This window comes from Pinus tabuliformis, chromosome 7 (genome assembly GCF_031772625.1).
Source record: "Pinus tabuliformis cultivar Carrire ecotype Pingquan chromosome 7, CPIR1, whole genome shotgun sequence".
In the NCBI taxonomy this organism is placed as follows: Eukaryota; Viridiplantae; Streptophyta; class Pinopsida; order Pinales; family Pinaceae; genus Pinus; species Pinus tabuliformis.
The window spans coordinates 922,929,601-922,956,491 of record NC_142293.1 but is presented as its reverse complement, the minus strand read 5'-3'; the positions used below and the strand labels follow the sequence as shown (position 1 = coordinate 922,956,491).

Here is a 26,891-nt window from a genome sequence, read left to right as displayed (position 1 = left end):
TAAATAAAATAAAGGGGGAAGAGAATTAATATATATGAATTATTTATATCTAAAATATTACCAATAATATTAGCAATAAAAGCTTTTAGTACAAAGTGTGAAGTTTCACACAAAAAGCAATTCTATGTACTATGGACTTCCTTCACACTTCCACACAAGAGCATAAGTAAAGATATGTCATCATAATCTATTTATCATTTAATAACAACTTTCAATGTTAATGTGGAAGTGGTTATCACTTTCCACTATGCGGAAAGCTTCATGCAAACATGGATTATCTTCTAATACTAAAATACTAGCAATAAACGCCTTCAATACAAGTTGTGGATAATCACACAATGAAAGCTTGAAACTTGCTTTTGCATAATGGACTTTTTAATTATTATCTAGCAATGTTTTCCGCAACCACAATGGTTTTGTGGAAGAAGCTATGCGACTAATCGAAGGGTGTTATGGAGTGGGGAAGTAGTTTTATGAACGAAGTTGTATAGAGGTGATTGTGCCTGTGCGGATATTATGCGATTTTTTTGTGCAAAATTTATTAAAATAATAAATATACAAATACCTTTTTTCATTCCTATTTAGTGATGTATTTAACAATGTATAACCATTAATTAGTATCATCTTTGAATGTCAATGACTTAGGGTGTTATTAAGTGTGCAAGTAGTCGTGTGGAAAAAGTTGTGCATGCTAATTTAATTATTAATAGATTTTTCAAAGTGCAGAAGTGAAAACAATGAAAACTTGAGAGCTTTTTGCACAATTGCAATAAGAAAAAATTATTTTTCTATTATAAAAATGGTGAACTTATCTTTTTTTGCAAGCATCGACTTTGAAAAGATTATTGTGCGGAAGGAAGTTCAACGTGAGGAGGTCCGATGATGAGTTTAACTTCCGCACATTGAACTTCCTTTCACACAATAATCTTCTTTTCAAAAAAATTTGCACGAGAGAACATTACTTTATTTAAATACCATATCCATATGAAGGTGTCGACCAAGTTATGTGGAAATGGTTGTGCGTGAGAGATTTTTGTGCACAAATGGATTTAAGATGACGGTTACAGTTAGTTCAAAGTTGTCTTGTAAGGTAAATACAAATGATGGTTCATTGTGTGGAGAAGTACATATGCTCTGTACTTCCGCGCAATGCGTTTTTTTCGGAATATATTATTTTTTATCAAACAAATCCACCATGACTTTAATTTTATCTGTTTTTAACGAGATGTTATCTTTTAGCAATAAATAGCTTCATTTTAATTTATTTTAATTAAAACAGATAATAATTATGAACAAAAGAAAAAATGATTAGCTGTTAATAATAAATAAAAAATAAAATATGGAATAAGGATGTAACATGAATGTAGGTTTTAACCCCATACAGAAATTACCTGGATACGAATTTTAAAGAACGGAAAATAAACAATGACAAGAGCATAAAACTCAAAACAGATATACACAGAGATTTTCCCCTGAATCCAAAAATTAGGACTACCAGATTGATTTTTCATTATATTCATTTCAATGTTACAATACATATATATACATGTTGAAGCATCCATAAACCCTAATCCATTAACCCTAGCTTAGAACATAATCGTAGTTCCCTTGATCGGATCTACAAAATACCATGGACAGAAAATCATCATGATGCAGGAGCATCTGGCTAACAGGGCGAAGACGGAAAGAAGGTTGACATGGTTTCTGAGAAGGACAAAGAACACAGCTCACTGGACGGACAGCGTGTCTGTCTTTATTTTTATCTGTTGTTTTTATTTTACTTTTCTATTTAAAATGCCTAGAATAATGTAATGACTTCTAATTAGGAACAGTAGTAATTAGTTAGAATCATTTGTTTCCGAACAGTTATATTACTATTGCAAATACAAGCAAAGGAAAACGTGCTAGTTATGAATAAGTTTCAAATATGAAATAACTATTGTAACTGACAACAAAACAACTAACAGCAGTTATCCAGCTGTTCGAGAACAGTGATACAAAAGGAGGAAAAAAAGCCTAATACGGGTTCGACTGTGAAAAAGTAATTAACAGAAAAGAATATATTCATTATTTTTCAGTGCACATACAATTCCTACGAGCATCCTCAAATACTGTACAATTCAATGCTGTGAATTTCCTTTTATGGTGTAAACATTGTTAAATTATCACTACAGATTCTGAACCAGAACGAAAAGACAACTAAATCAAACGAAGAGCCACAACGACCAGCGCAGGCCACACAATCATAGCGTTCAGGCGTATACACTTATAACAGGTATGTAAACAAAACCACAAGAGCAGTTCCAGATTTATTTCCACATAAATTCACAGGATTATAACATAGTCATCCAAAGTCTATATAAGCATTCACATTCTTTGTTCAAAATAATTACAAGACCAACCCAGTTCGTAGACGTGGGAACTGACACGACCATAAACAAAAGCCATCAGCATAGAGTTCGAACTCATCTCTTGAAGCTACCACCAAGCTTAACAACTAAGGAACCAACGATAGACAGTGGCACAAGGCCAACGAAAAAACAAACAAACCCTACAAGTCGAAAAACCCGGCCAAGCAAAGCTAGAACAACAGAACGATTCTACCCGTATACTGTTCGGGGCAGCTGGAAGTCCAGGCATCCAGACCAACAAACAGCTCCACCTGCACAAAGGAAAACAAAGGAAGGGTTAGGTTCCAACCACAGAAAAACAAAAACAGAGAACTGGAACGAAGCTATTGAGTAAGATAAACGAGTGTCATTACCTAATAGGCGAGCCATAACTGTAATTTCTCACCCGGACGAACCCCCTGCACACAGAGGAGCCAGGCCATTAGACTCAAAACAAACAGCTAAAGAAAAGTCCAGCATAGAACGAAAGCTTACTAGGTTAAGTTGACAGAGGGACGAACAGAGCATGCCACCACGACCTGTCGAATTTGGAAGCCAACGAACCAGAGCTGAAGCAAATGTCACCATGAACCTTACAGCTCTTGACTAGCTGTAAACCCTTGTGAGATATGGGCAGACATTGACCAGAACACACAGAGGCAGACATTAAAGCCGAATATATACCACAGTGACAGCGAAAACACATGCAAACAAATCCCGTAATGCAAACCTTACCAGGGTTTCGCCGAGAAAACAATAGCATACAGGCTGAGACTTAGAACGACTGAGACCACGACCGCAACCAAAAGCACACCACTCTGTCGACCAGGTAGGCAAAACTCACAAACTCACAACAGAAAATACAGAAGTTACAAGGAATTGCCAGGAGCGCGCAGAACCAAAGACCGGAGTAACAATGAAAACCAAAGGAGCACGAACGGTGTAAAACCCCAAACCAAGGCGGGTTTTGCAAAATCCCGAGGAGGGACAGTTGTCCAACAGGCAGACCATCAAGGTACCCATGCCGCAACCCAAGCAGATTAAAAATCAAATAACATTTATTTCCAAAATCAATTACATTGTTATACATATTGTAAGTACATAACACATCGGCGTTTAGACGGCGGGACCACGTGGGCTGGCCCCATCAAGTGGTATCAGAGCAGCATTTTGAGAAAGTAGAGGAAGATGGAAGTACAAAGACGAGGACATGGGAGAGGTGCACGCAGAGTAGCAGACGAAGGATTGAGAGAACAGTTGAGAATCCTTACAGCTCGCTTGGAAGCAGTAGAGGCGGGTAGGCTAAGAGACCCGGAACTTGGGGATGACAGTGAAGATGAGGCAGCAACTGTTACGGATGGGTCAGAGGAAGAAGCCCTAGAGTTAAGGCTATTGCGATCGGTTTTGTTAGCCAGCAGCAAACCCAAACCAGAGATCCCTAACTATGATGGCAGTCTGTCCGCAGATGTCTTGCTGGATTGGATAAGCGAATTAGACAAGTATTTTGAAAATGAGGAAATCAGTGAGGATAAAGAGTTAGATTTTCCGCAACTAAATTAAAAGGGCACACCGCCTTATGGTGGGATAGTGTCCAAGCGGACAGGAGACGAATGAACAAATTTCCGATAAGAAGGTGGCCAAGGATGGTGGCAAAACTGAAGGGCAGATTTTTGCCGAAAGACTACCAGGTTGAGCTTTATCGACGAGTGCAAAATTTAAGGCAGAAAGGTATGATTGTAAAGGAGTACACAGAAGAGTTTTACCGTGTAAATTTACGTGCTGGTTATACGGATGATACTCCAGAAAAAACAACGAGGTATGTAAATGTCTTGAGGTTGGAAATATTGGACGAGATCAGTATTCTCTCTCCCTGAAATATTGAAGAAGCCTTTCAGAGTGCTGTAAAGGCTGAAGAGAAAATCAATAGGAAGCAGAACAACAGGAGAGGGAGAGGGAATGCAAGAGGACGAGGACAGTCCTATGACAGAGGGAGAACTGCCACAAACAGCAAAGAAGGCAGCAGTTCTAGAGCTTCAGGGATAGCAGAGAAGGGAGAAAGCACTAGAGGAGGTCGGCCATATCAGCGGGGAAGAGGAAATGGTCGCGGAAGAGGGACTAATGTCCAGTGCTACAGGTGCCATAAGTGGGGGCACAGATCCTTCGAATGCCCAGAAGCTGAGCACGCTGGCCAGAGGGGAGCATTTGTTGCACAGCCTGAGGAAGCTGAAGCACAACCCCGAGAGATAGAAAACGTGGCGGAAACGGGGGAAGCTCTAATTTTGAACAAAATGCTGTTGAAACCAGCCAAAGAGATGGTTGAACAGACCCAGCGAAAGGCGTTGTTTCGAACAGTTTGCAAATCACAGGGGAAGTGCTGTAAATTGATTATAGACAGCGGGAGTACAGACAATTTGGTTGCCACTGAAATGGTGGAAAAGCTGGGCTTGAAGCGGCTTAAACACCCCACGCCTTACAAGGTGTCGTGGCTACAGAAAGGCCACCAGCTACTAGTTGATGAACAGTACGAGGTAGAATTTCACATTGGCAAATATCACGACACGGTGGTCTGCGATATTATGCCAATGGATGTGTGCCATATACTGCTTGGGAGACCGTGGCAGTATGATCGGAAGGTGACACATGATGGGAAGACAAATTGTTATAAATTTGTGAAAGATGGGATCAAACATACGCTTGTACCCATCAAAGAGGAGGATGCACCAGAACCGAGTGGAACAAAAACATTGTTAATTGGAGGAAAACAGTTTGTGAATCAGATTGAGGAAAATGAGGTCAATTATGCAATTGTAAGGAGGACAAGACCGATGTTGCTGAACACAGAAAAATCAGAACTGCCTGTAGAAATTCAGGAGTTGTTGAAAGAATTCCAAGACATTGTAGTTGACGATCTACCAGATAAGTTGCCTCCCAAGAGGAGTATTAGCCATCATATTGATTTTATACCTGGAGCAAGCTTGCCAAACAAGGCAGCGTATAGGATGAGCCCGAAAGACAATGAAGAAATTCGTAAACAAGTGCAGGAGTTGCTGGATAAGGGATTGATCAAAGAAAGTTTGAGCCCTTGTGCAGTACCAACAGTACTTGCACCTAAGAAGGGTGGAGAATGGTGAATGTGTATAGATTCATGGGCTATTAATAAAATCACGATTCGATATAGATTTCCCTTACCCAGGATGGACGACATGATGGATTGTCTTAGCGGAGCAGCTTATTTTACAAAGATTGATCTGAAGAGTGGTTATCATCAGATCAGAATTAGGGAAGGAGATGAGTAGAAAACAGCTTTCAAGACTAATGAAGGGCTGTACGAGTGGCTGGTCATGCCATTTGGATTGAGCAACGCTCCTAGTACCTTATGAGATTGATGAATGAGATGTTAAAGGAATTTATTGGCAAGTTCGTGATAGTTTATCTTGATGATATTTTAATTTTCAGTAGAACAAAAAGAGAGCATCTTCAACATGTTCGAAAGGTGTTAGAGAAGTTACAATAGAACAAACTGTTGATAAACTTAAAGAAATGCACTTTCCTGCAGAAGGAGCTGGTCTATTTGGGTTTTTAGTTGCAGAAAACGAATTGAAAATGGACCCCGAGAAGATTGCAGCAATTATAAGTTGGCCGTCACCGAAGAGCTTATTGGAGGTACGTAGTTTCCACGGATTGGCAAATTTTTATCGAAAATTTATTAGAAATTTCAGTGAAATCTGCGCACCAATGTTAGAGACCATCAAAAAGGCCAGTCAGCCTTTTTGTTAGACCAAGATGGCAGAAGACAGTTTTCAGCTTTTGAAGCGGAAGATCACGGAGAGGCCAATCTTGAGGCTGCCCGATTTCAATAAACTTTTTCAAGTTCGGTGTGACGCAAGTGGAACAGCTATTGGCGCTGTGCTCAGTCAGGAAGACAGACCAGTGGCATTTTTCAGTGAAAAACTAAATGAAAGCCGGCAGAAATATTCCTCATATGACAAGGAATTTTATGCAGTGGTCCAAGCTTTAAAACATTGGAGGAACTACCTGCTGGGAAATGAGTTCGTTTTATTTTCTGATAATTCGGCATTACAATATGTAATGCAGCAGCACAAGTTAAACCATAAGCACGCCAAGTGGGTAGAATACTTGCAGAGTTTCACTTTCATGTTAAAACACATAAGTGGGCAGGCCAACAAAGTGGCAGATGCTTTGAGCAGAAGAGCCTTGCTCTTATAGGAGAGTAGCATACAGGTAGTGGGATTCGAACATTTGAAAGATTTGTACCAAACCGACACAGATTTCAAGGAAGCTTTTGAAGCCTGCCAAAATCCCGTATTAAAAAATGCAAGCCCATGGTTAGACTATAATTTACAGGAAGGATTAGTGTTCAGAGGTGGGCAATTATGTATCCCGGACTGTTCAATGAGGGAGAATATTGTACGGGAAAAGAATAGTGGCGGATTAGCGGGACATTTTAGCATCAACAAAACTTTGGAGCAACTCGGACATTTTTATTATTGGCCTAGAATGAACAGGGATGTACAGAGATATGTAAACAGGTGTAAAGTCTGCCAACTGTCAAAAGGACACAGTCAAAATACTGGACTTTACACACCACTACCTGTTCCAAATAGGCCATGGGACTCGGTCAGCATTGACTTTGTTCTCGGACTGCCTAGAACACAGCGGGGGTATGATTCAGTAATGGTGATGGTAGATAGATTTTAAAAAATGGCTCATTTTATTCCTTGCCAGAAAACTAGTGACGCCACGTACGTGGCACACTTGTTTTTCACGGAGATTGTTAGATTACATGGCCTACCCCGAACTATCATTTCAGACAGGGATGTAAAATTCACAGGACACTTTTGGCGCACCCTGTGGAAAAAGTTGGGCACGCAACTGAATTTCAGCTCTACATATCATCCGCAGACTGATGGACAAACGGAAGTGGTGAACAGAAGCTTGGGGAACTTATTACGGAGTTTAACTGGAGAAAATTTGCGTTTATGGGATCGAGCTCTCGCCCAGGCAGAATTCGCTTATAACGATTCACCCAATCGTAGCACCGGACACAGCCCATTTCAGATCTTGTATGGCATGCATCCTCGAGGAATACATGAACGGCGAGATTTGGGAAAGTTGGAACGGAGAAGCGCGGATGGGGAAGACTTTGCAGAAGCAATGAGCGAGCTTCATGAAAAAATCAAACTAAGGTTACAGGACAGCGTACAGAAATACAAGCAGCAAGCAGACTCAAAGCGACGAGAGGTGCATTTTAATGTTGGGGATGAGGTCCTTGCGCATCTGCGCGGGAACAGTTTCCTAAGGGTACGTATAATAAGCTAAAATATAAGAAAATTGGTCCCTGCAAAATCCTACGTAAATTTTCAGCCAATGCTTACGAGATTCAGCTGCCACCTGACATAGGCATATCACCTATTTTCAATGTGGCGGATCTGTTCCCATATAATTCCCAAGCAGAGGATGATAGTGTGGTACAGCCAAAATGGGACACCCAATTTGGAGACAGTTCTTGGAAGAAACAATTGCCTTCGGCCCAGTCCCATGAGATTGAAGGGATCCTCAGCACCCAGGTAGCCAAGAAGACACGTAGGAAGGAATATCTACGTTACCTCGTCAAGTAGAGAGACCGTCCAATGGAGGACAGCTCATGGCTCGACGCGGCGCAGATACAGAAGGCTGGTTATTCGGTGGAGGAACTCATGGAACGGAGCCATGAATTTCTTTTACCTCGGGAGCCTGATGCAGGAGCATCTAGCTAACAGGGCGAAGACGGAAAGAAGGTTGACATGGTTTCTGAGAAGGATAGAGAACATAGCTCACTGGACGGACAGCGTGTCTGTCTTTATTTTTATCTGTTGTTTTTATTTTACTTTTCTGCTTAAAATGCCTAGAATAATGTAATGACTTCTAATTAGGAACAGTAGTAATTAGTTAGAATCATTCGTTTCCAAACAGTTATATTACTGTTGTAAATACAAGCAAAGGAAAATGTGCTAGTTATGAATAAGTTTCAAATATGAAATAACTATTGTAACTGACAACAAAACAACTAACAGCAGTTATCCAACTGTTCGAGAACAGTGATACAAAAGGAGGAAAACAAGCCCAATACGGGTTCGACTGTGAAAAAGTAATTAACAGAAAAGAATATATTCATTATTTTTCAGTGCACATACAATTCCTACAAGCGTCCTCAAATACTGTACAATTCAATGCTGTGCATTTCCTTTTATGGTGTAAACATTGTTAAATTATCACTACAGATTCTGAACCAGAACGAAAAGACAACTAAATCAAACGAAGAGCCACAACGACTAGCGCAGGCCACACAATCATAGCGTTCAGGCGTATACACTTATAACAGGTATGTAAACAAAACCACAAGAGCGGTTCCAGATTTATTTCCACATGAATTCACAAGATTATAACATAGTCATCCAAAGTCTATATAAGCATTCACATTCTCTGTTCAAAATAATTACAAGACAAACCCAGTTCGCAGACGTGGGAACTGACACGACCATAAACAAAAGCCATCAGCATAGAGTTCGAACTCATCTCTTGAAGCTACCACCAGGCTTAACAACTAAGGAACCAACGACAGATAGCGGCACAAGGCCAACGAAAAAACAAACAGACCCTACAAGTCGGAAAACCCAGCCAAGCAAAGCTAGAACAACAGAATGATTCTACCCATATATTGTTCGGGGCAGCCGGAAGTCTAGGCATCCAGACCAACGAACGGCTCCACCTGCACAAAGGCAAACAAAGGAAGGGTTAGGTTCCAACCACAGCAAAATAAAAACAGAGAACTGGAACGAAGCTACTGAGTAAGATAAACGAGTGCCATTACCTGATAGGCGAGCCATAACTGTAATTTCTCACCCGGACGAACCCCCTGCTCACAGAGGAGCCAGACCATTAGACTCAAAACAAACAGCTAAAGAAAATTCCAGCATAGAACGGAAGCTTACTAGGTTAAGTTGACGGAGGGACGAACAGAGCATGCCACCACGACCTGTCGAATTTGGAAGCCAACGAACCAGAGCTGAAGCAAATGTCACCATGAACCTTACAGCTCTCGACTAGCTGTAAACCCTTGTGAGATATGGGTAGACATTGACCAGAACCAACAGAGGCAGACATTAAAGCCTAATATATACCACAGTGACAGCGAAAACACATGCAAACAAATCCCGTAATGCAAACCTTACAAGGGTTTCGCCAAGCAAACAATAGCATACAGGCCGAGACTTAGAACGAATGAGACCACGACCGCAACCAGAAGCACACCACTCTGTCGACCAGGCAAGCAGAACTCACAAACTCACAACAGAAAATACAGAAGTTACAAGGAATCGCCAGGAGCTCGCAGAGCCAAATACCAGAGTAACAATGAAAACCAAAGGAGCGTGAATGGTGTAAAACCCCAAACCAAGGCGGGTTTTGCAAAATCCCGAGGAGGGACAGTTGTCCAACAGGTAGACCATCAAGGTACCCATGTCGTAACCCAAGCAGATTAAAAATCAAATAACATTTATTTCCAAAATCAATTACAATGTTATACATATCGTAAGTACATAACACATCGGCGTTTAGACGGCGGGACCACGTGGGCTGGCCCGATCACATCATGCCCAAAACCATGTGCGAAATCCATCCACAAAACTATAGGTGGGTCCACCCACCTAATATAGGGTCCAAAAATATTTTCCTAGGGCGCTGCCTCAAACTCCGTGCAAGGGGCGTACCCCTCAACAAGGGGGGAAGCCACTCCCCCCTACTGCGCCCACTGTAACATATAAGGGAGGATATTGCCCCCCCACGCATGAGGTAGTCGTGGAAAGAATATAACACACACCCAACAACAAACTTAATAACGAATAAACAACGAAACGACTAGTTGTGTGGACGAAGATTTGCAGAACTGAAATAAGATGTTAGAAGGTTGTTTTCATTGTGCGTCTACAAATACACTAATAAGGATATATTGCAAATGTGGAATAATAAGAATGAAATGCCAACCCCACATTTCACATTTGGCAGTTTCTTAGCCTATTATCAAGATTAAAGTTAGTTCGAACTTGTTTTGTAAGGTAAATACAAATGATGGCCCATTGTGCAGATAAGTGCAAAAGCTCCATACTTTAAATTTATTTGTTTTTAATAAGATTTTAACTTTTAGCAATAAATAGTTTCATTTTAATTAAAAGAGATAGGGAGATTAGTTATTGATTATGAGAAAGATGTTGTGTGGAAGCGGAAGAAGATGTGTGAAGGTGGTTTCCAATGTAGGTGGCAATAACAACAAATTGCAAGTGTGAAAAGCATTCTCGAATAAGGATGAAAACAAAAAAAACGTGTGAAGGTGGATTTCGTTGTGTGTGTGTGGAGGCCACAATAACGACATTGCAATGCAAAAAGCATTCTCCAATAAAGATGAAATGTGGAATATGGACCCCACACTAACAATAAAATGCACACCAAAGGCTACCCTAATTAATTAATTAGCAGTGGACGGAGACACTGTGCTTCATCACAACTATTTTTATTATTTAAATTATATTGAAATATAAATAGCTATAGATATTGTTTTTCTTTGTAAAAAAAATTGACAAAAATATTAATAGTTTAAAAAGAATATAAAATATATATTTACAACAAAAGTATTTTTAAACATTTTTTAAATACATAAATAAATATTTCAATATTTATAAAAAAAAATTAATTATTTATTAAAATATTTTAAATAATTTATTATTATTATTATTATTATATTTCATATTTACATTTTTCCTTATTTTCCTTTTTTTTCACACATGTATTACTTTTATCGCTGCATCTTTATCTTCCATGTTCAAATATATATATATATATATAATATAATATGAAAAAACATTAATGACAATGCTCTTTCATACCATATAACATGTAATAAGAAGTGTTTAAAGTATGAGTATGTATAATGTTATATCTATATATATGGAAAAAATTAATATATATATATATATATATATATATATTAATGTAATATTGTGATTTCTATCTCTTGTATATATGAAATTTTCATGAAAAATGGACTCCATCCAATTCAAAATTGGACTCCATTGGTAGTTTGGAATGTTCAAGCAATTAAACGACATCAAATATGCACCTAGCTTGACTTTGATATTTTTTTAAGGTTTGGATGGATGATTTTAAATTACTTCAATGCACTTTCACAGAACATGTAATTAGAATTTTTTTGGGGAGGGAATCCAGCGGCAATAGAATTGGTGACAGACGGTATAGATGGTCAACTGCGGCAGACGGATGATGGATGTTAGCGGCGGCGGCGGCAGATTTTCTTCCCTGTTTTAATATATATGTTTTAATTATATATATATATACCACCTCCCTAGCACGTTGAATACCTACATGTACCCATCAACGTCAAAGAGAGAATCCAAATGAGGGTGTGGTGGTGTGAGGTGAGCGTGATGGGAAAGAAGTTGCAAAAATTTGACTGAAAACCCACCAGACATACACGCGCACCAGCCCCTCTACGAGGGGCACCACCCATGATGAATAATAATAGCCGCAGCAGAACCAGAGTTTATATATACGATCTATTCATTGTTGTCTGTAAATTACTCTGTCAGTGTTTTCTGTTCTAATTGATTTCAGGTGGACACGTAGGTGGGGGAGCTTAATTCAATCTAGTGCTTTGTCTGTATCATTTCTCCCTTTTTTTTCTTGCTAAGAGTAGCCATGATTGAAGTACAGTCAGCTCCCCCCATGGCACGGTCCACTGAGAACGGAAATCGCCAACATGATGCGGTAGTATTGAATGAGGGGGGCAAGGATTTTCTGTATCGGTCAAAGCTTCCGGATATAGATATTCCAAACCATCTTCCACTGCACTCTTATTGTTTCGAAAAGTTGGATGAGTTGAGAGAGAAGCCATGTCTGATACAGGGGTCGAACGGGAAGATTTACAGCTATGGCGAAGTGGAATTGATATCTCGCAAGGTGGCCTCGGGTTTGGCCAAATTGGGATTCAAAAAAGGGGACGTGGTCATGCTGCTGCTGCCCAATTGCCCGGAATTTGTGTTTGTTTTCCTAGGGGCGTCCATAGCGGGTGCCATTGCCACCACGGCAAACCCCTTTTACACGCCATCCGACATTGCCAAACAGTCGGTTGCGTCGGGCACTCGGCTGATCGTCACCTACGCTGCCTGTGTAGAAAAGTTGACGGACCTCATGGAAAACCATGGGATCCAAGTGATCACCATTGATAGCCCTCCCGAGGGCTGCGAGAGCATCTCGCTCTTGTTGGAGGGCGACGAGAGCGAGTACTGCCCCGACGTCCAGCAAGACGACACGGTTGCGCTGCTCTATTCGTCGGGCACGACGGGGCTCCCCAAAGGTGTGATGTTGACACACAAGGGGCTCGTCTCCAGCCTCGCCCAACAGGTTGATGGTGAAAATCCCAACGTGTATTTGCATTCTGAGGACGTGGTGCTGTGCGTGCTCCCTCTGTTTCATATCTTCTCGCTGAATTCTGTGCTGCTCTGCTCGCTCAGGGCCGGGTCTGCTATTCTGCTCATGCACAAGTTCGAGATCGGGAGGCTGCTGCATCTGGTGCAGAGGTTCAAGGTCACGGTGGCGCCTGTGGTGCCTCCCATAGTTCTTGCCTTTGCCAAGAACACGCTGGTGGAAGGCTACGATCTGTCGTCCATTCGGATTGTGATGTCCGGCGCTGCGCCTCTCGGGAAGGAGCTGGAGGATGCATTGAGGCTACGACTTCCCAAAGCCACTCTTGGTCAGGTGGGCTTCCATGCCTCTGTATATTTTGTGTATATGTTCTGCCCCCATCGTATTTAAAAAAAAATCATTTTCTCCAATTACACATCATATTTTAAAATTGAAGTAAAGTTAGTAACTTGGAAATAATGAATGAATTGTCAAAATCTGGGATTTTTGTTCTAATTCTCCTGTGGTATTGATTTTGGGATTTTTGTTCTAATTCTCCTCTGTGGTATTGATTTTGGGCAGGGATACGGTATGACAGAGGCGGGACCTGTGCTATCAATGTGTCTGGCCTTCGCTAAGGAGCCCTTTCCGATGAAGTCCGGATCGTGTGGAACAGTTGTTCGGAATGCCCAAATGAAGATCGTTCACCCGGAGACGGGCGCGTCTCTTCCGTACAACGAACCGGGAGAAATTTGCATCAGAGGGCCCCAAATTATGAAAGGTAACAGTCAATATATACCTTCCTCTATTTTGGGTTTTACAGTAGTTTGTGATGTGGCACGCGTTAAAATCGTAGGTAGCAAATACTCATGGCCTTGTCTACAGAGGTGTCAAATATGTTTCATGGCCATGTCTACAGAGGTGTCAAATATGTTTGGACGGCCAAAAAAAGCTTTTCAAATTTTTTTCCCAAATAGGAGTGAGAAATAGATTCAGTACAATCAAAATTTCACCAGAATTTATAATGTTCTCCTGAAGATTAGGTTTTCACTTTGGATTCCATACCATTTAAAAAATTACTTCCGGATAAATTTGAAACTTATTTAGACTAGGCAAATGGGAATTGGGATTTTACTTTGGATTCCACACCATTTAAAAATTTACATACTAATCTATAGTATCTCAAATCTGTGAAAGAAAACTTGGCCTGAAAATTCAAGTACTGTAGAGTGAGAGGTAACTTATCTGCCAGATTTTTTGGTTTTTGTTATCTCCCGGATTCAGACGAATTCTGCCACTCTATTGAGCTTTGACTCTCAGTTTTTTTCTCAGGGTATCTGAACGATGCTGAGTCTACAGCCAGAACCATCGACGAAGATGGGTGGCTGCATACTGGGGATATTGGTTATATTGATGACGATGACGAAGTTTTCATTGTTGACAGACTAAAAGAGATTATCAAATATAAGGGCTTTCAGGTTTGGATTCTTTTGGTTGAACTTTGATGGTAGAATCTTAAAAAATATTTCTTTGATTAAAGTTTAACAATTTGACCTGATTTTAAAGCAGTCAAACAGTTACTTTTGTTTTAAGATTTTGAGAATACTTTGAAATTTGCATTACAAAATATTTGAAAAAAATTAAACAATTTCACTTTGCTCATATCTCTCCATGATCTATCAAATTTTGAAAATATTTTAAAATCCACCTTCTATCAAATTTTGAAATAAAAAGTTTAAAATAACCGATTATTTTGGATTTTTTTTTGAATTTGTATTCCAATCATATGAATCGTATTTTTGATCGGCCATTCGTTGTTGACCTACAGGTACCTCCTGCTGAATTAGAAGACATTCTCATAACCCATCCATCTATCGCAGATGCAGCAGTTATACCGTGAGTCTCTGATCTGAATGAATCTCACACATTTTAATTCCAACTAAACCTTGTGCAAACAATGTAACCTTTTTCTTTTTTACTTTGTGGGCAGTCAAAAGGATGAAGTAGCAGGAGAGGTTCCAGTAGCCTTTGTGGTGAGAACAAATGGATTTGATCCCACAGAAGATGAAATCAAGCAATTTGTGGCTAAACAGGTAAATTGTTTTTTTATTAAAATAAATTAATTTATTGGAAGTGAAAATTGCTTACCTTTATATTGTAGATTTTAGACTATTCCGGAATTTAGAATTGCATATTCTCAACTATTCCAGAAATATATTTTTATAGTTATAGAAGTGAAGTGAACCATCAAAATCTAGAATCAAATTATACTGTGTAAATATCTAAATATATGGTCAAATTTTGAACAGGTGGTGTTCTACAAGAAGCTGCACAAAGTCTATTTCATCCACGCAATTCCCAAGTCTCCTGCTGGAAAAATACTGCGAAAGGATTTGAGGGCGAAGCTCTCTGCCCCCACCTCCACCGTTGAAATCAAAGCATGATATTATTTCATGATATTATTTTCTCTAATCGATTTTATCACTTCAACAAGAATTTGTGGGCATGCCATAGACGCATGAGCAAGAGAACATTTCATTGCCCTACATTAGGTACGTACCAAATTGGTAACTTCAAAAGTGTTGATCATATCATTTTTTAAGAAATATAAAATACGTTTATGGGTATCTTTCAATATATTATGTTAATATTAATATGGAAAACTTTCAAAAATTTTGACATATAAATTATTATAATATCAATCATAATATATTATATAATATTAATATAATTAAATAACATTTGGTTTTTAATCCTAATGTTTTAAATTTCTTTTTAAGAAGTTTGATCTTAAGATTTAATATTTGAAAATTGGTTTTTTTGTTCTAGAATAAATTTCAAAGATTATTTCAACTCAATAAGATGAGTATGCTATACTAAGTTTTTTTAATGAAGAATATTAAGGATTTAACTTTTATTAATGAAGAATATTAAGGATTTAACTTTTATTCAAGCTAGTAAACCACAAGTAAAGTTTAAGACACAAATCTGATAGAAAGAATGCTACATGTTTCATTTCAGGGATTTCATGCAATAGGGATAGGTTTTCCAACCAAATCCATGTACGGAGTGGTGGTAATTAAAATTATTTTGGTCATAGAGGTAGAGGTGACCAAAGTGGACCTTCAAGTAAAGTTATGTTTAAATATTAACTATATTGAAGATATTTCTAGAAATTATAGCCCCTATCAAACACTATATAAATGCATCTAATACCTCATTGTTAAAATAATAAATGTTTCATTTCCACATTGTAGATTTTTTACTATTATAAATGTGGTGTCACCTTCCATGAACTCCCTACCATGAAACAAGGAGCCACTTACAACCCATTAATATTCTAACTCTTAAGAGACAATTTCATTATGATCCTAGCTCACATGGTCTTCCAAGGAGGCCCATAATTAATCAAAACAAAGCACAAGCATGTTAAATTTTAAAAAATCTCTGTCATAAAATTTATTTTCACCATTCCAGTGTTATACTCCCACAAAGCCCCGATGCTATGACATTTTCTGAATGCCCTGATGTGTATACAACATGGCACACCATTGCATGGTTTTTAATTTAAAGATAGCGGTGCTCTAGGTGAAAACGCGGCGCCAGTGCGTATACTACTCGATAGCACCGAACAAAGGCCAAATTTTAAAACATGTTGGTCATAAAATTCATTTTCACCATTCCGGTGTTATACTCCTACAAAGCACCGATGTTATTCCTATTTTGAAATGCCTCAATGCGTAAATACCATGTTGCACTGCGGTAGGGTTTTTAATTCAAAAAATCACGGCAGTGTGATGCTATCGAGTAGTATATGCATCGATGCTCCAAAGTTACTTAGCACACTGTTATTTTTTAGTTTTTAAAATATAACCCTCGAACGGTGCGCCGTTGTCTATTAAGCACCAAGATGTACATTTCTATTAATGGAACCGATGCTTATTATATGAGTAACGCATTGATATTTTCTAAATTAAAAACCTTGCCACGGTGCACCATGCTTTTACGCACTGTGGATTTCCTAAAAAGGGAAATCACTGCTAGTTTATGTGAGTATATAACCCAAATGGTGACAATATATTTTATGATGAACCATATTTTTTTAAATTTAACTCTTATCTAGTGCTATTGAATAGTATACTCCCGGGCGCGCCTCATATACATAGTGAACCATTGTTTTTATTTGGATAAAAAATAACTCTGCAATGTTGCACCATTTTCTATTAAGCATTGGGGCCTTCACTTCAATTAACGATGTCAGTGCATATAATATAAGTTGTGCACTTCTATTTTTAAAATAAAAACCCCACAACGGTGCACCATATTGTTTATGCATTAAGGCATTCATATACGGGTTTAGCAACGGGTCATCATGAGAGTATAGCACCCGACTAGGAAAAATGAATTTTACGACCGACATTTTTATACATTTAACCTTTTTTCAATGATATTGAGTAGTATACGCACCAATGTGCATTATGTATTTAATGCACTGTTATTTATTTGTTTTTATAAAAAATAACTCTACCACAGTTTATAAAAAATAACTCTGCCATAGTGCACCATACACTAGTAAGAATTGGTGTGTATAGTTATAGAAACACACCGATGTGTTAGTGTATTATAGACACACCATTAAAAAATCTACGCTAACTGCCCTCCCAACTCCACTAGTGACCTCTCCTATAAACAAATTTTTTGGCTATTTTTATAGGGATTATCGTAAAAACTTCAGCTGTAAGGCCTTTTCCTTGTAGCAATATTTTTCTATACATCCTTGTGCTCGAGCCTTTTCAATTTCAAAACTTTCAGCGTCGCTCTTAGTCCTAGTCTTTAGGCGTAGTCCCACTAGTATCCTTCTGGGGTTTTCTCCATCTTTATAGGCCCACCCTCTCTCTCATCCTCTGGAGCTCTTCATCGTTGTTGTACTTCCCCTTTTTCAACCTCATGTCCATTCCTTAGCGCCACTTTCTCCTTCACTATGGGTCCTTCAATGTGGGCATTTGCCTTGGATTCAACTCACTATTCCTTTGTTATTGCTCTCTTACAATCTTTTGTTTCACAGTGACATAGACAATGGAAATCATTGGTTTTCACTCTTGCCATGTCGACCCTCCTCCCTATGCACTCACGATGTGGTGTTCCCCTTGGCTTGAAATGCCTTCTTTTCCTCACATGTTGTTCAATTTTTTTATATCCTTTGACACCTTCCCATGCCTCATCAACTCACTAAGGTTCACAGGGGCGTCGCCTACTACCAAGAGTGAGCCCACAAGGGTAGTACACATGTATTATCATCTAGAGGAATCCACCTCCCGCTTCCATGACCTCACACTGAGCCCCATTCACGAAGAGCTAACCTATGATGAGGGAAAAGCCTCCTCCCATCGGCTTCACCTCTTAGATATAGAGGTTCTTGTTGAGATGACAAACTGGATATTGGACATTGGGCACACCCGCAACCAATTTAATCAATATAATATGCACATATTTGATTTCTACTGGAACATGAAGTTCCTCCTTGGCTGCACCCTATAGGACCGGCACGAGCATTGTGAGAATATCCTCCATTCCCTGAGCATCTACATGGTCACATGAAAGACTTAAATTGATAGATGGAGTGCATCGAACAACATCTCAACATACCTCCCTTGGAAAGAGGCACCACCTAGGACAATAAATATCCCATCCCAAGTCGTTACCATGGACCATATTCCTTCTATCTAGTATATATCATGACTATGATATCTTGGTCATTTTTCCTACTAATTATTTACAAATTTGATTAGCAAATACGAATTTGGTTTTTGCTTTGGATTCCACGCCATTTAAAAAATTACTTTCGAATAAATTTGAAACTTATTTAGACTACGCAAATGGGAATTGGGATTTTACTTTGGATTCCATACCATATAAAAAATTACATCGTAATCTACAGTGTGTCAAATTTGTGCAAGAAACTTGGCCTGAAAATTTAAGTACTGTAGAGTGAGAGGCCACTTATCTGCCATATTTAAGGTTAAATGTTATTGGTTTTTGTTATCTCCCGGATTCACCCGGATTCTGCCACTGTATTGAGCTTTGACTCTAAGTGTTTTTTCTAAGGGTAATCTGAACGATGCCGAGTCTACAGCCAGAACTATCGACGAAGATGGGTGGCTACATACTGGGGATATTGGTTATATTGTTGACGATGACGAAGTTTTCATTGTTGACAGAGTGAAAGAGATTATCAAATATAAGGGATTTTAGATTTGGATTGTTTTGGTTGAGGTTAGATGGTAGATTTCAACATATTTCCAAGATATAACATATATACGAGCAAAGTCAAACATATAATTTTGTTTTAAGATTGTGAGAACATTTTGAAATTTGCAATTCAAAATTTTAATATATCAAATACATTTAAAAAAAAATTAAACATATTGAATTTGATCATATCTTTCTCCACTGTTTATCAAATTTTGAAAATATTTTAAAACCTTTAATAAAATATTTAAAATAACTGATTATTTTAGATTTTTTTTTAAATGTGTACACCAAAAATATGAACCTTATTTTTAATGGGCCATTTATTGTTGATTTACAGCTACCTCCAGCTGTAAAAACAATGTAACCCTTTTCGTATAACTTTGTAGACTGTCAAAAGGATGAAGTTGCAAGAGAAGTTCCAGTAGCTTTAGTGGTGAGATCAAATGGATTTGATCTCACAGAAGATGAAATCAAGCAATTTGTGGTTGGGTAAATTGTTTTTAATTAAAACAAAATTAATTGTTAAAATTTTTTAAACTCTTAATTGTTAATTGTTAAATTATGTAAAATATGAGATTTAAGTTCAAATCCTCTATCAATCAATTCCAAGAAAAATTAATTAATTGTTAAAAAAATTTAAACTCTTAATTGTTAATTGTTAAATTATGTAAAATATGAGATTCAAGTTCAAATCCTCTATAAATCAATTCCAAGAAAAATTATTACAAATTTTAAACTTTTTAAATTAATTTATTGAAAATTAAAAATTATTACAAATTTTAAACTTTTTAAATTAATTTATTGAAAATTAAAATTAATCATCTAAATTTAGAGTTCCAAAATATCTAAATTACATATTCTCAACTATTTCAAAAGTCTATCTTTATTTTAGATTCTAGACTATTCCAAAAAAATTCTCATATATAGAAGTGAAGTCAACTATTTGAATTATCCAGCAAATTTCCATTATGCTAACGTGTAAATATCTAATTATATGAAATTTATGGTCTTCTACAAGAAGTTGCACAAATTCTGTTTCATCCGTCTCCTGCTGGAAAAATACTGCGAAAGGATTTGAGGGCGAAGCTCTCTGCCCCCACCGTTGAAATCAAAGCATGATATTCTTTATTCTAATCGATTTTATCTCTTCAACAAGGATTTGTGGGCGTGCCATAGACTCAACGCGGTCAATACCAATCATGTGACTGTTTTCTGGGCTCCTTTTTGGAGATATATTTATGGATTCCTGGTTCTCTGTGAGGGAGCCATTACGAGTAATTAGGATAGAGAGAAAGACATTGAGTAATAGCGTGCCATATTTCTGATTCACCTCGCTTCTTCCAGTCTCCTTTCCACTTACCCTAAGTTTCTCCACCTCCATCGCATTTGGCTATTTAAGTGGTTTGTGTGTCTTGTAAATTAAATTAATTCAATTGGTATGGGATGATGACACAGGTAAAGTAATTTATTGTGTAAATCGCATGGCAAATTTGCTTAATGATATTTTATTTATAAATTAAAATAACTATAATTATTTATGCTTTAAATTAAAATAATGATGCGAAAGCCGAGAGGGAAAATTTTTTGTACGAGGATTTGGAGTTGCGAGCAGATGCAAGTTCTTAAACAAAAATTTCAAGATCAAATAAGTATCCAAGCAAGACTACAAAATTTGATTTATGCAGGGAAATCAATGCAAGAGGACTTCAAGCTGCAGGATTATGGCATTGGTTCTCACTCGACTATCATCCTTAACTTGAGATTTCTTGAAAGATGCCTTGGATCAAGCACAAAAGACCCAATTTCATTCAAAGATGTAGTCAAAGGGAAGGCAGAGCCACAAAATCAACGAAGTAGTCTCCCACTCTTCTTGGTCCCTATATCATGGAGCAGATAACCCAGGTGCTAGTGTTGACAATGAGATTTATGCTGATTTCCATGCAAAAGTTGTTATATGTAAATTTAATGGCTTCTGGCCCAAATTGGAGGCGCTACATCAATGGATTTTATCTACATGGATAGAAAACTGTGATATACATCTATGTTCTAGGGGTTTTTTCATTGTAAAGTTTGATACAACAAAAGATAAAGATTATGTTTTAAATGAGGGACCATGGTTTTGGGGCAATGCAGGTCTATTCATGACTCCTTGGTTTCAGGAATTTGATGCAAATACCATGCTGGTATCCAAAATGGCAGTGTGGGTAAGGTTACATAATCTACCTTTGCATTTTTGGCACCACAAAGTATTAAAAGGAATTGGGATTTTTTTTGGAAAATTCATAGAGGTGGATGCATAACAAGTTTCAAAAGACATTTTCACCTTTGCCAGAATCTGTGCGGAGGTAGATCTTAGTAAATGTTTACCTCATCATATATTGTTGTTTCACAACAATCTTGAGTGGTCACAACCCCTTGACTATGAGAACACGACCTTTCGATGTCGTATAAGTCCTCAAACCGGTCATATACAAAGCACTTGTCCTCAAGTCAAAAAATACCCCAAAAGAAAAAAGAGACAACCTCAAAAGCCAAAAGGTTGCCAGTGTTCAAAAACTCATGAAGCAGAAACAGGAAACCACAAAAACAACCACTAACATAAATGATCAGAAATTCCAGGACACTTCACAGAAGGACGACGCTGAGAATAAATATTCATTAGTTCCAATACAATCCGATCAACAACAATAGATTGAGATGATTACTTATGAAAAGGAAATAAGTGTTACCAAACGAACTCATATATCAGACATGGAGGATTCACTAGGAGAGCAATATCATCCCATGTGGGTTCATATTGGGGGATATATATTGAGGAAAAAATGATATAATATATTGGCAAGTATAAAAAATGGAGCTCAAAGTTAATGAAAAAATATAAAGGGGTATACAAAATGTTATTAAAAAATTGGTACTTATAATATCTAGTGAAAGTAGGGGTTGTTTAAATTGGGAAGGTGTATTGGGTTCATATTGGTAAGGGGGTTAAATAATTTTATTTTTAGAAGTATTTTCCAATATGTAGTCAAATTAGGGTTATTGTTTCGTATGCCACGAACATCGGTTATATGTCAAGCCAGCTGTGGTATTAGAAAGATCGGATTCAGATAACGCAATACCAGTAAATGTAAAAGAGACTCAAATGACAATTGTATCATCCACGCCCAACTCTAGTGATTGGCGGAAAGTGGAAAAGAAGAAAGGTAGAAAAGAGTAGACTAGTATAACTCTTTAATGAGTTTTTATTGATCTTTGACACCATGATCTGTTGTTTTTATGCATATGCTTTTTAGCATCTACAATATGAATTTTTTTTTAGATGAATAAAATTGTGATTTTTCCTTGGGAAAATCACTCACATAAAAATTAATTAAAAAAAAAATCAGCGTGTAGATTTTAATTGTTAAACTAATATAATGATATGACACATTAAATTGTTAAATTAATATAATTAAATAACTTGAAATCTTAAAAAAAAATGAATTCATTTATACATTTAAAAATTTAGAACAAATTTCAAGGATTATTTTAACATAGTAAGATGGGTATGTTAGACTAAGTTTTTTTTTAAAGAAGAATATTAAGGATTTAACTTTTATTCAAGCTCATAAACCACAAATAAAGCTTTAGACACAAATTTTATATAGAGAATATTACATGTTTGATTTCAAGAATTTCATGCAATAGGGATGGGTTTCATAACCCAATCCATGTAGGGAGTGGTGAAGGGAAATGCGTTCTTGTAATGATGTTTAACTAGGTTGTTTTGTATCACATTTCCCATGCCAATACTTAGGGTGTGTGTTGGAATATGTTAATTAAAATTATTTTGGTCATAGTGGTAAAGGTGACCAAAGTGGACCTTCAAGTAACGTTATGTTTAAATATTTGCTATATTGAGGATATTTCTAGAAATTATAGCCCTCATCCACCACTATAAAAAGGCTTTCCATACCTCATTGTTAAAATAATAAATGTTTCATTTCCAAAGTGTAGATTTTTTACTACTATAAATGTGGTGTCACCTTCCATGAACTCCCAGCCATGGAACAAGGAGCCACTTACCACCATTAATATTTTAACTCTTAAGAGACCATTTCATTATGATCCTAGCTGAGATGGTCTTTCAAGGAGGCCCATAATTAATCAAAACAAAGCACAAGTGTGTTAAATTTAAGAAAATGTCAATCGTAAAATTTATTTTCACCATTCTGGTGCTATACTCCAACAAAGCCTTGGTATTATGACATTTTCCAAATGCCTCAGTGCATATACAACATGGTGCACCATTGCATGGTTTTTAATTTAAAAATAGTAGTGCGTTAGGAGAAGCCTCAACACCGGTGCGTACACAGGGGATTCACACAGTGAACCTCTGACATTTTCATTTTTGTATACTATATGACTGCAATTGTTTTTATTTTTGGAATAAATAAAAAACAAGATAATGCACAGCCCGACCGATCAAAAGGAAAATGTAATATATGCTTCAATAGTGAATGGAAATCAAATCAACACAACAAGCTAGTTTGATGACCAATCACTACAGATCAACCAGGAAGATGGGCAAGTAGTAAGAGAACAGCTTCAAACAAGTCAACAAGGCTGTTGTGGATTTAGTTCAGAAACTTGAAAGGACAAGCAACCCAAAACCAATGAATTCTTGACGGAAACCTAAAAGACCTAGATCACACAGTCCAAAAAGCCAAATTTCATACAAATGGAACTAAGAAGGACATGCCTTAGTAAACACAATCAAAACAAGATTAAAAAGGTGAAAGAAACAACAGAGGACAATCTACACTGGTCTATTCAGGAGGTAGGGCTGTAGAAATTAACCCTACAGGAATCGTTGTAGGCACAACACTAACAACCTGAGACAATCGCAAGAGTACACATGTTCTCATAGATGGTCCGATTTCAGGAATCGTCACAACTATATGACGAGCTATTCACAACGTACAGCGAGGGTAGAGAGAACAGGAGTGATCTATCGTAGCTATTAGGAATTAAACAGTGACGATCTCAATAAAGAGGGAAAACAAGGCAAAAACAGCGAAATATAGAGTTCAGGTAGAAATGCGGCCTCCTGACTAGAGCGCTGCGATGGACCGAATAGGTTTTCAAGGGCACAGACGAGGCTGAGGCAGAGGAGGACCAGGCAGAGGTCGGGGACAGCTGATCTATTACAATTGTGGAGGACTAGGACACTATGCCCGTGAATGCACTAACCCAACGCATTCGTCGTGCAAATATTATACTCAGTTTAATCATGAGATAGAGGACTGTGCTACACTAATAGCGAGGATACGCGACAAAGGGGTGCTACCACCGTAGCCAACTCAAAACCTACAGATGATGAGGGTTGAGCCTCGCGAAGAGGATCCAAATGTGAATATAGTGCTCTGAAGTGGAATTGCAACGGGCGATGATAAGGGGAAACAACCTGAAGACAACACATGGGTTCGCAAAGCTCCGGCGAAGGAGGCTGAATTTGATCTGGAGCACGCACGCGAAATGTTCATGGAAGCAAATAAGAGCTTCATTTAGGCCTCTACCTCAGGGAGTCGGGATAAGCATATTCATGAAATGGACCCTTCTATGCTTACAACCTTTCTAGAGACCCGCATGAAGTTGTTGCGTGACGGCAAGGTTGTGAAGGGGTTACAGGAACTTATAAATAGATGCCCCGAAAAAACTCTGAGTGAACCGCGTGTGGTACGAAATATTGGTAAGCACAAGGCAAGGACAGGGCATGAGATGAGACTCACCGCGAAAATAGGAGAATATGAAATGGATCAGGTTATTCTAGATTTGGGGTCAGACGCAAACATTTTGCCAAAGCAGACTTGGGAGCGGATGGGGAGACCCACGTTGTAGCGGTCTCTGATTTAGTTAAGGATGGAAAATCAATAGAAGATCATACCCATGGGACAGTTGCAGGGAGTAACTGTAGATATTGAGGGCACAAGCACATTGGCTGATTTTGAAGTAATAGAAATTGTGGATGACAACAACCCCTACCCTGCGCTCCTTGGCATTGATTGGGCTATTGACATGAATGGGGTAATCAACCTAAAGAAGTGAAAGATGATATTTTAAAATAAATCGCTTATGTCATAGTACCCCTACATCCTACAAAAGGATAGCGCTATACTAAACCAATCCGCGATTATGAAAGCAATGACGATTTGGACTGCATATATAAAATAAAAACACGAGACCAAGGTTGGCTAAATCCGATAGTGGATGGATGAATTACATGGGATCGCAAGAGTTCCTACAACTCAGACTCAGACGAATAATTAGAGCTGGCAGAATCAGCTACATGAAGTAACCACGCTAAGCTGTAACATGATGACTTAGTTGCTACGTTGTGTGTCGTCAGAGGTATGAAATCTACCCACTTATGATGGCTTGAATGATGTGGATGTGTTTTTGGATGCATTTGAGAGGGAAGTACCAAAGAAGCAACACTTCCAGGCTTTGGACTGGGCACTGTGCGCTATGCCCACGAGATGGTGGGGTACGCACAAGGGTAGTTTTGACGATTGACACGAGTGTAGGAGGATGATGATAACATGCTTTGGGAAGCCGAAGGTATGAGTGACATACAAGTATGACGGAAAAGTTGATTCGCGCACACACTTGGCCAAATGGGCTAAGACATATGGAGGAAAGACCCAACTAGAATTGGTGCACTTGTTTTGTCACACCTTGGATGTCATCCCGATGAACTGGTACTTGGAGACAGAGCTCCTCCATGGCACAGGCGAATGGGATATTCTACACAAAGGGTTCATAATGACATTCAGCTTCGAATATGGGTTTGACTATATTAACGAAGCGCTACAAGAAGTTAAAGAATCAATCTTTAGGATACTGCAGGATCCTTTGGATCTGATTCAACCCGATTGGACTACTCAGCCAAGCCACACACTGGAATGCTATAAAGTGGCTGCTAAAGAAGAAGACAAGGACCCACTAAAGATTAATATCTCTGAAGCTGAGGGTCACCGCAAGGTCGAGGGTCACTGCGAGGTCGAGGGACCACAGATCGAGAATCCTGATATAATCGTGCCACTAAAATCGAAACAGGTAAATACTGGTATGGAGGCGGAGCCCAAATTCGCAAATATTAGAGATTACTGGGATGGCATGATGGTAGATAAGGTCGCCAAATTGCTCCACGAATACCAAGATTTGTTCCCTACCAAGTTTACAAAGTTAAAGGGGATAATAGGGGACTTGGGCATTATGAAGATCACTTTAAAACTCGACACAAATCCGGTTAAGAAAAGACCTTGCCGTCTCAATCCGAAGTATAAGGAGAAGGTCAGATTAGAGTTAGATAAGATGCTCGCGGCAGGCATCATTGAGCCCGTAGAAGAATCTGATTGGGTGAGCCCAATGGTGGTACAGGAAAAGAAGTAGAAGGATTAAATAAGGATATGCGTAGATCTCAGGAAGTTGAATGATGCTTGCATGCATGATCCTTTCCCGACTCCATTCACTGATGAGTTATTGGATAATGTAGGTGGCCAGGAAACATACTCCTTCATTGATGGGTTTTTTGGGTACCATCAGATCAAAATCATGCTTGAAGATAGAAGCAAGACGACCTTCGCAACTGAATGGAGATGTTTTTAGTATATTGTAATGACTTTCGGATTAAAGAATGCGCTTTCAATTTTTTCATGCGTAATCATTGTTGCATTAAAAGAATTCATTCATAAGTTTTTGGAGGTGTACTTTGATGATTGCATTGTGTTTGGG

The 26,891-nt window shown here is 38.3% G+C and overlaps 1 protein-coding gene across 1 annotated transcript; it reads left to right on the top strand.

Moving 5' to 3' along the window:
* Positions 1-12,158: 12,158 nt before the first annotated feature.
* On the top strand, positions 12,159-15,309 carry LOC149250666 (4-coumarate--CoA ligase-like). The gene is made up of 6 exons (XM_089459172.1): positions 12,159-13,217; positions 13,446-13,644; positions 14,196-14,341; positions 14,692-14,759; positions 14,854-14,956; positions 15,173-15,309. The coding sequence occupies exons 1-6, from the start codon at positions 12,159-12,161 to the stop codon at positions 15,305-15,307; spliced, it is 1,710 nt and encodes a 569-aa protein (XP_089315298.1). The 3' UTR covers positions 15,308-15,309.
* Positions 15,310-26,891: the final 11,582 nt, after the last annotated feature.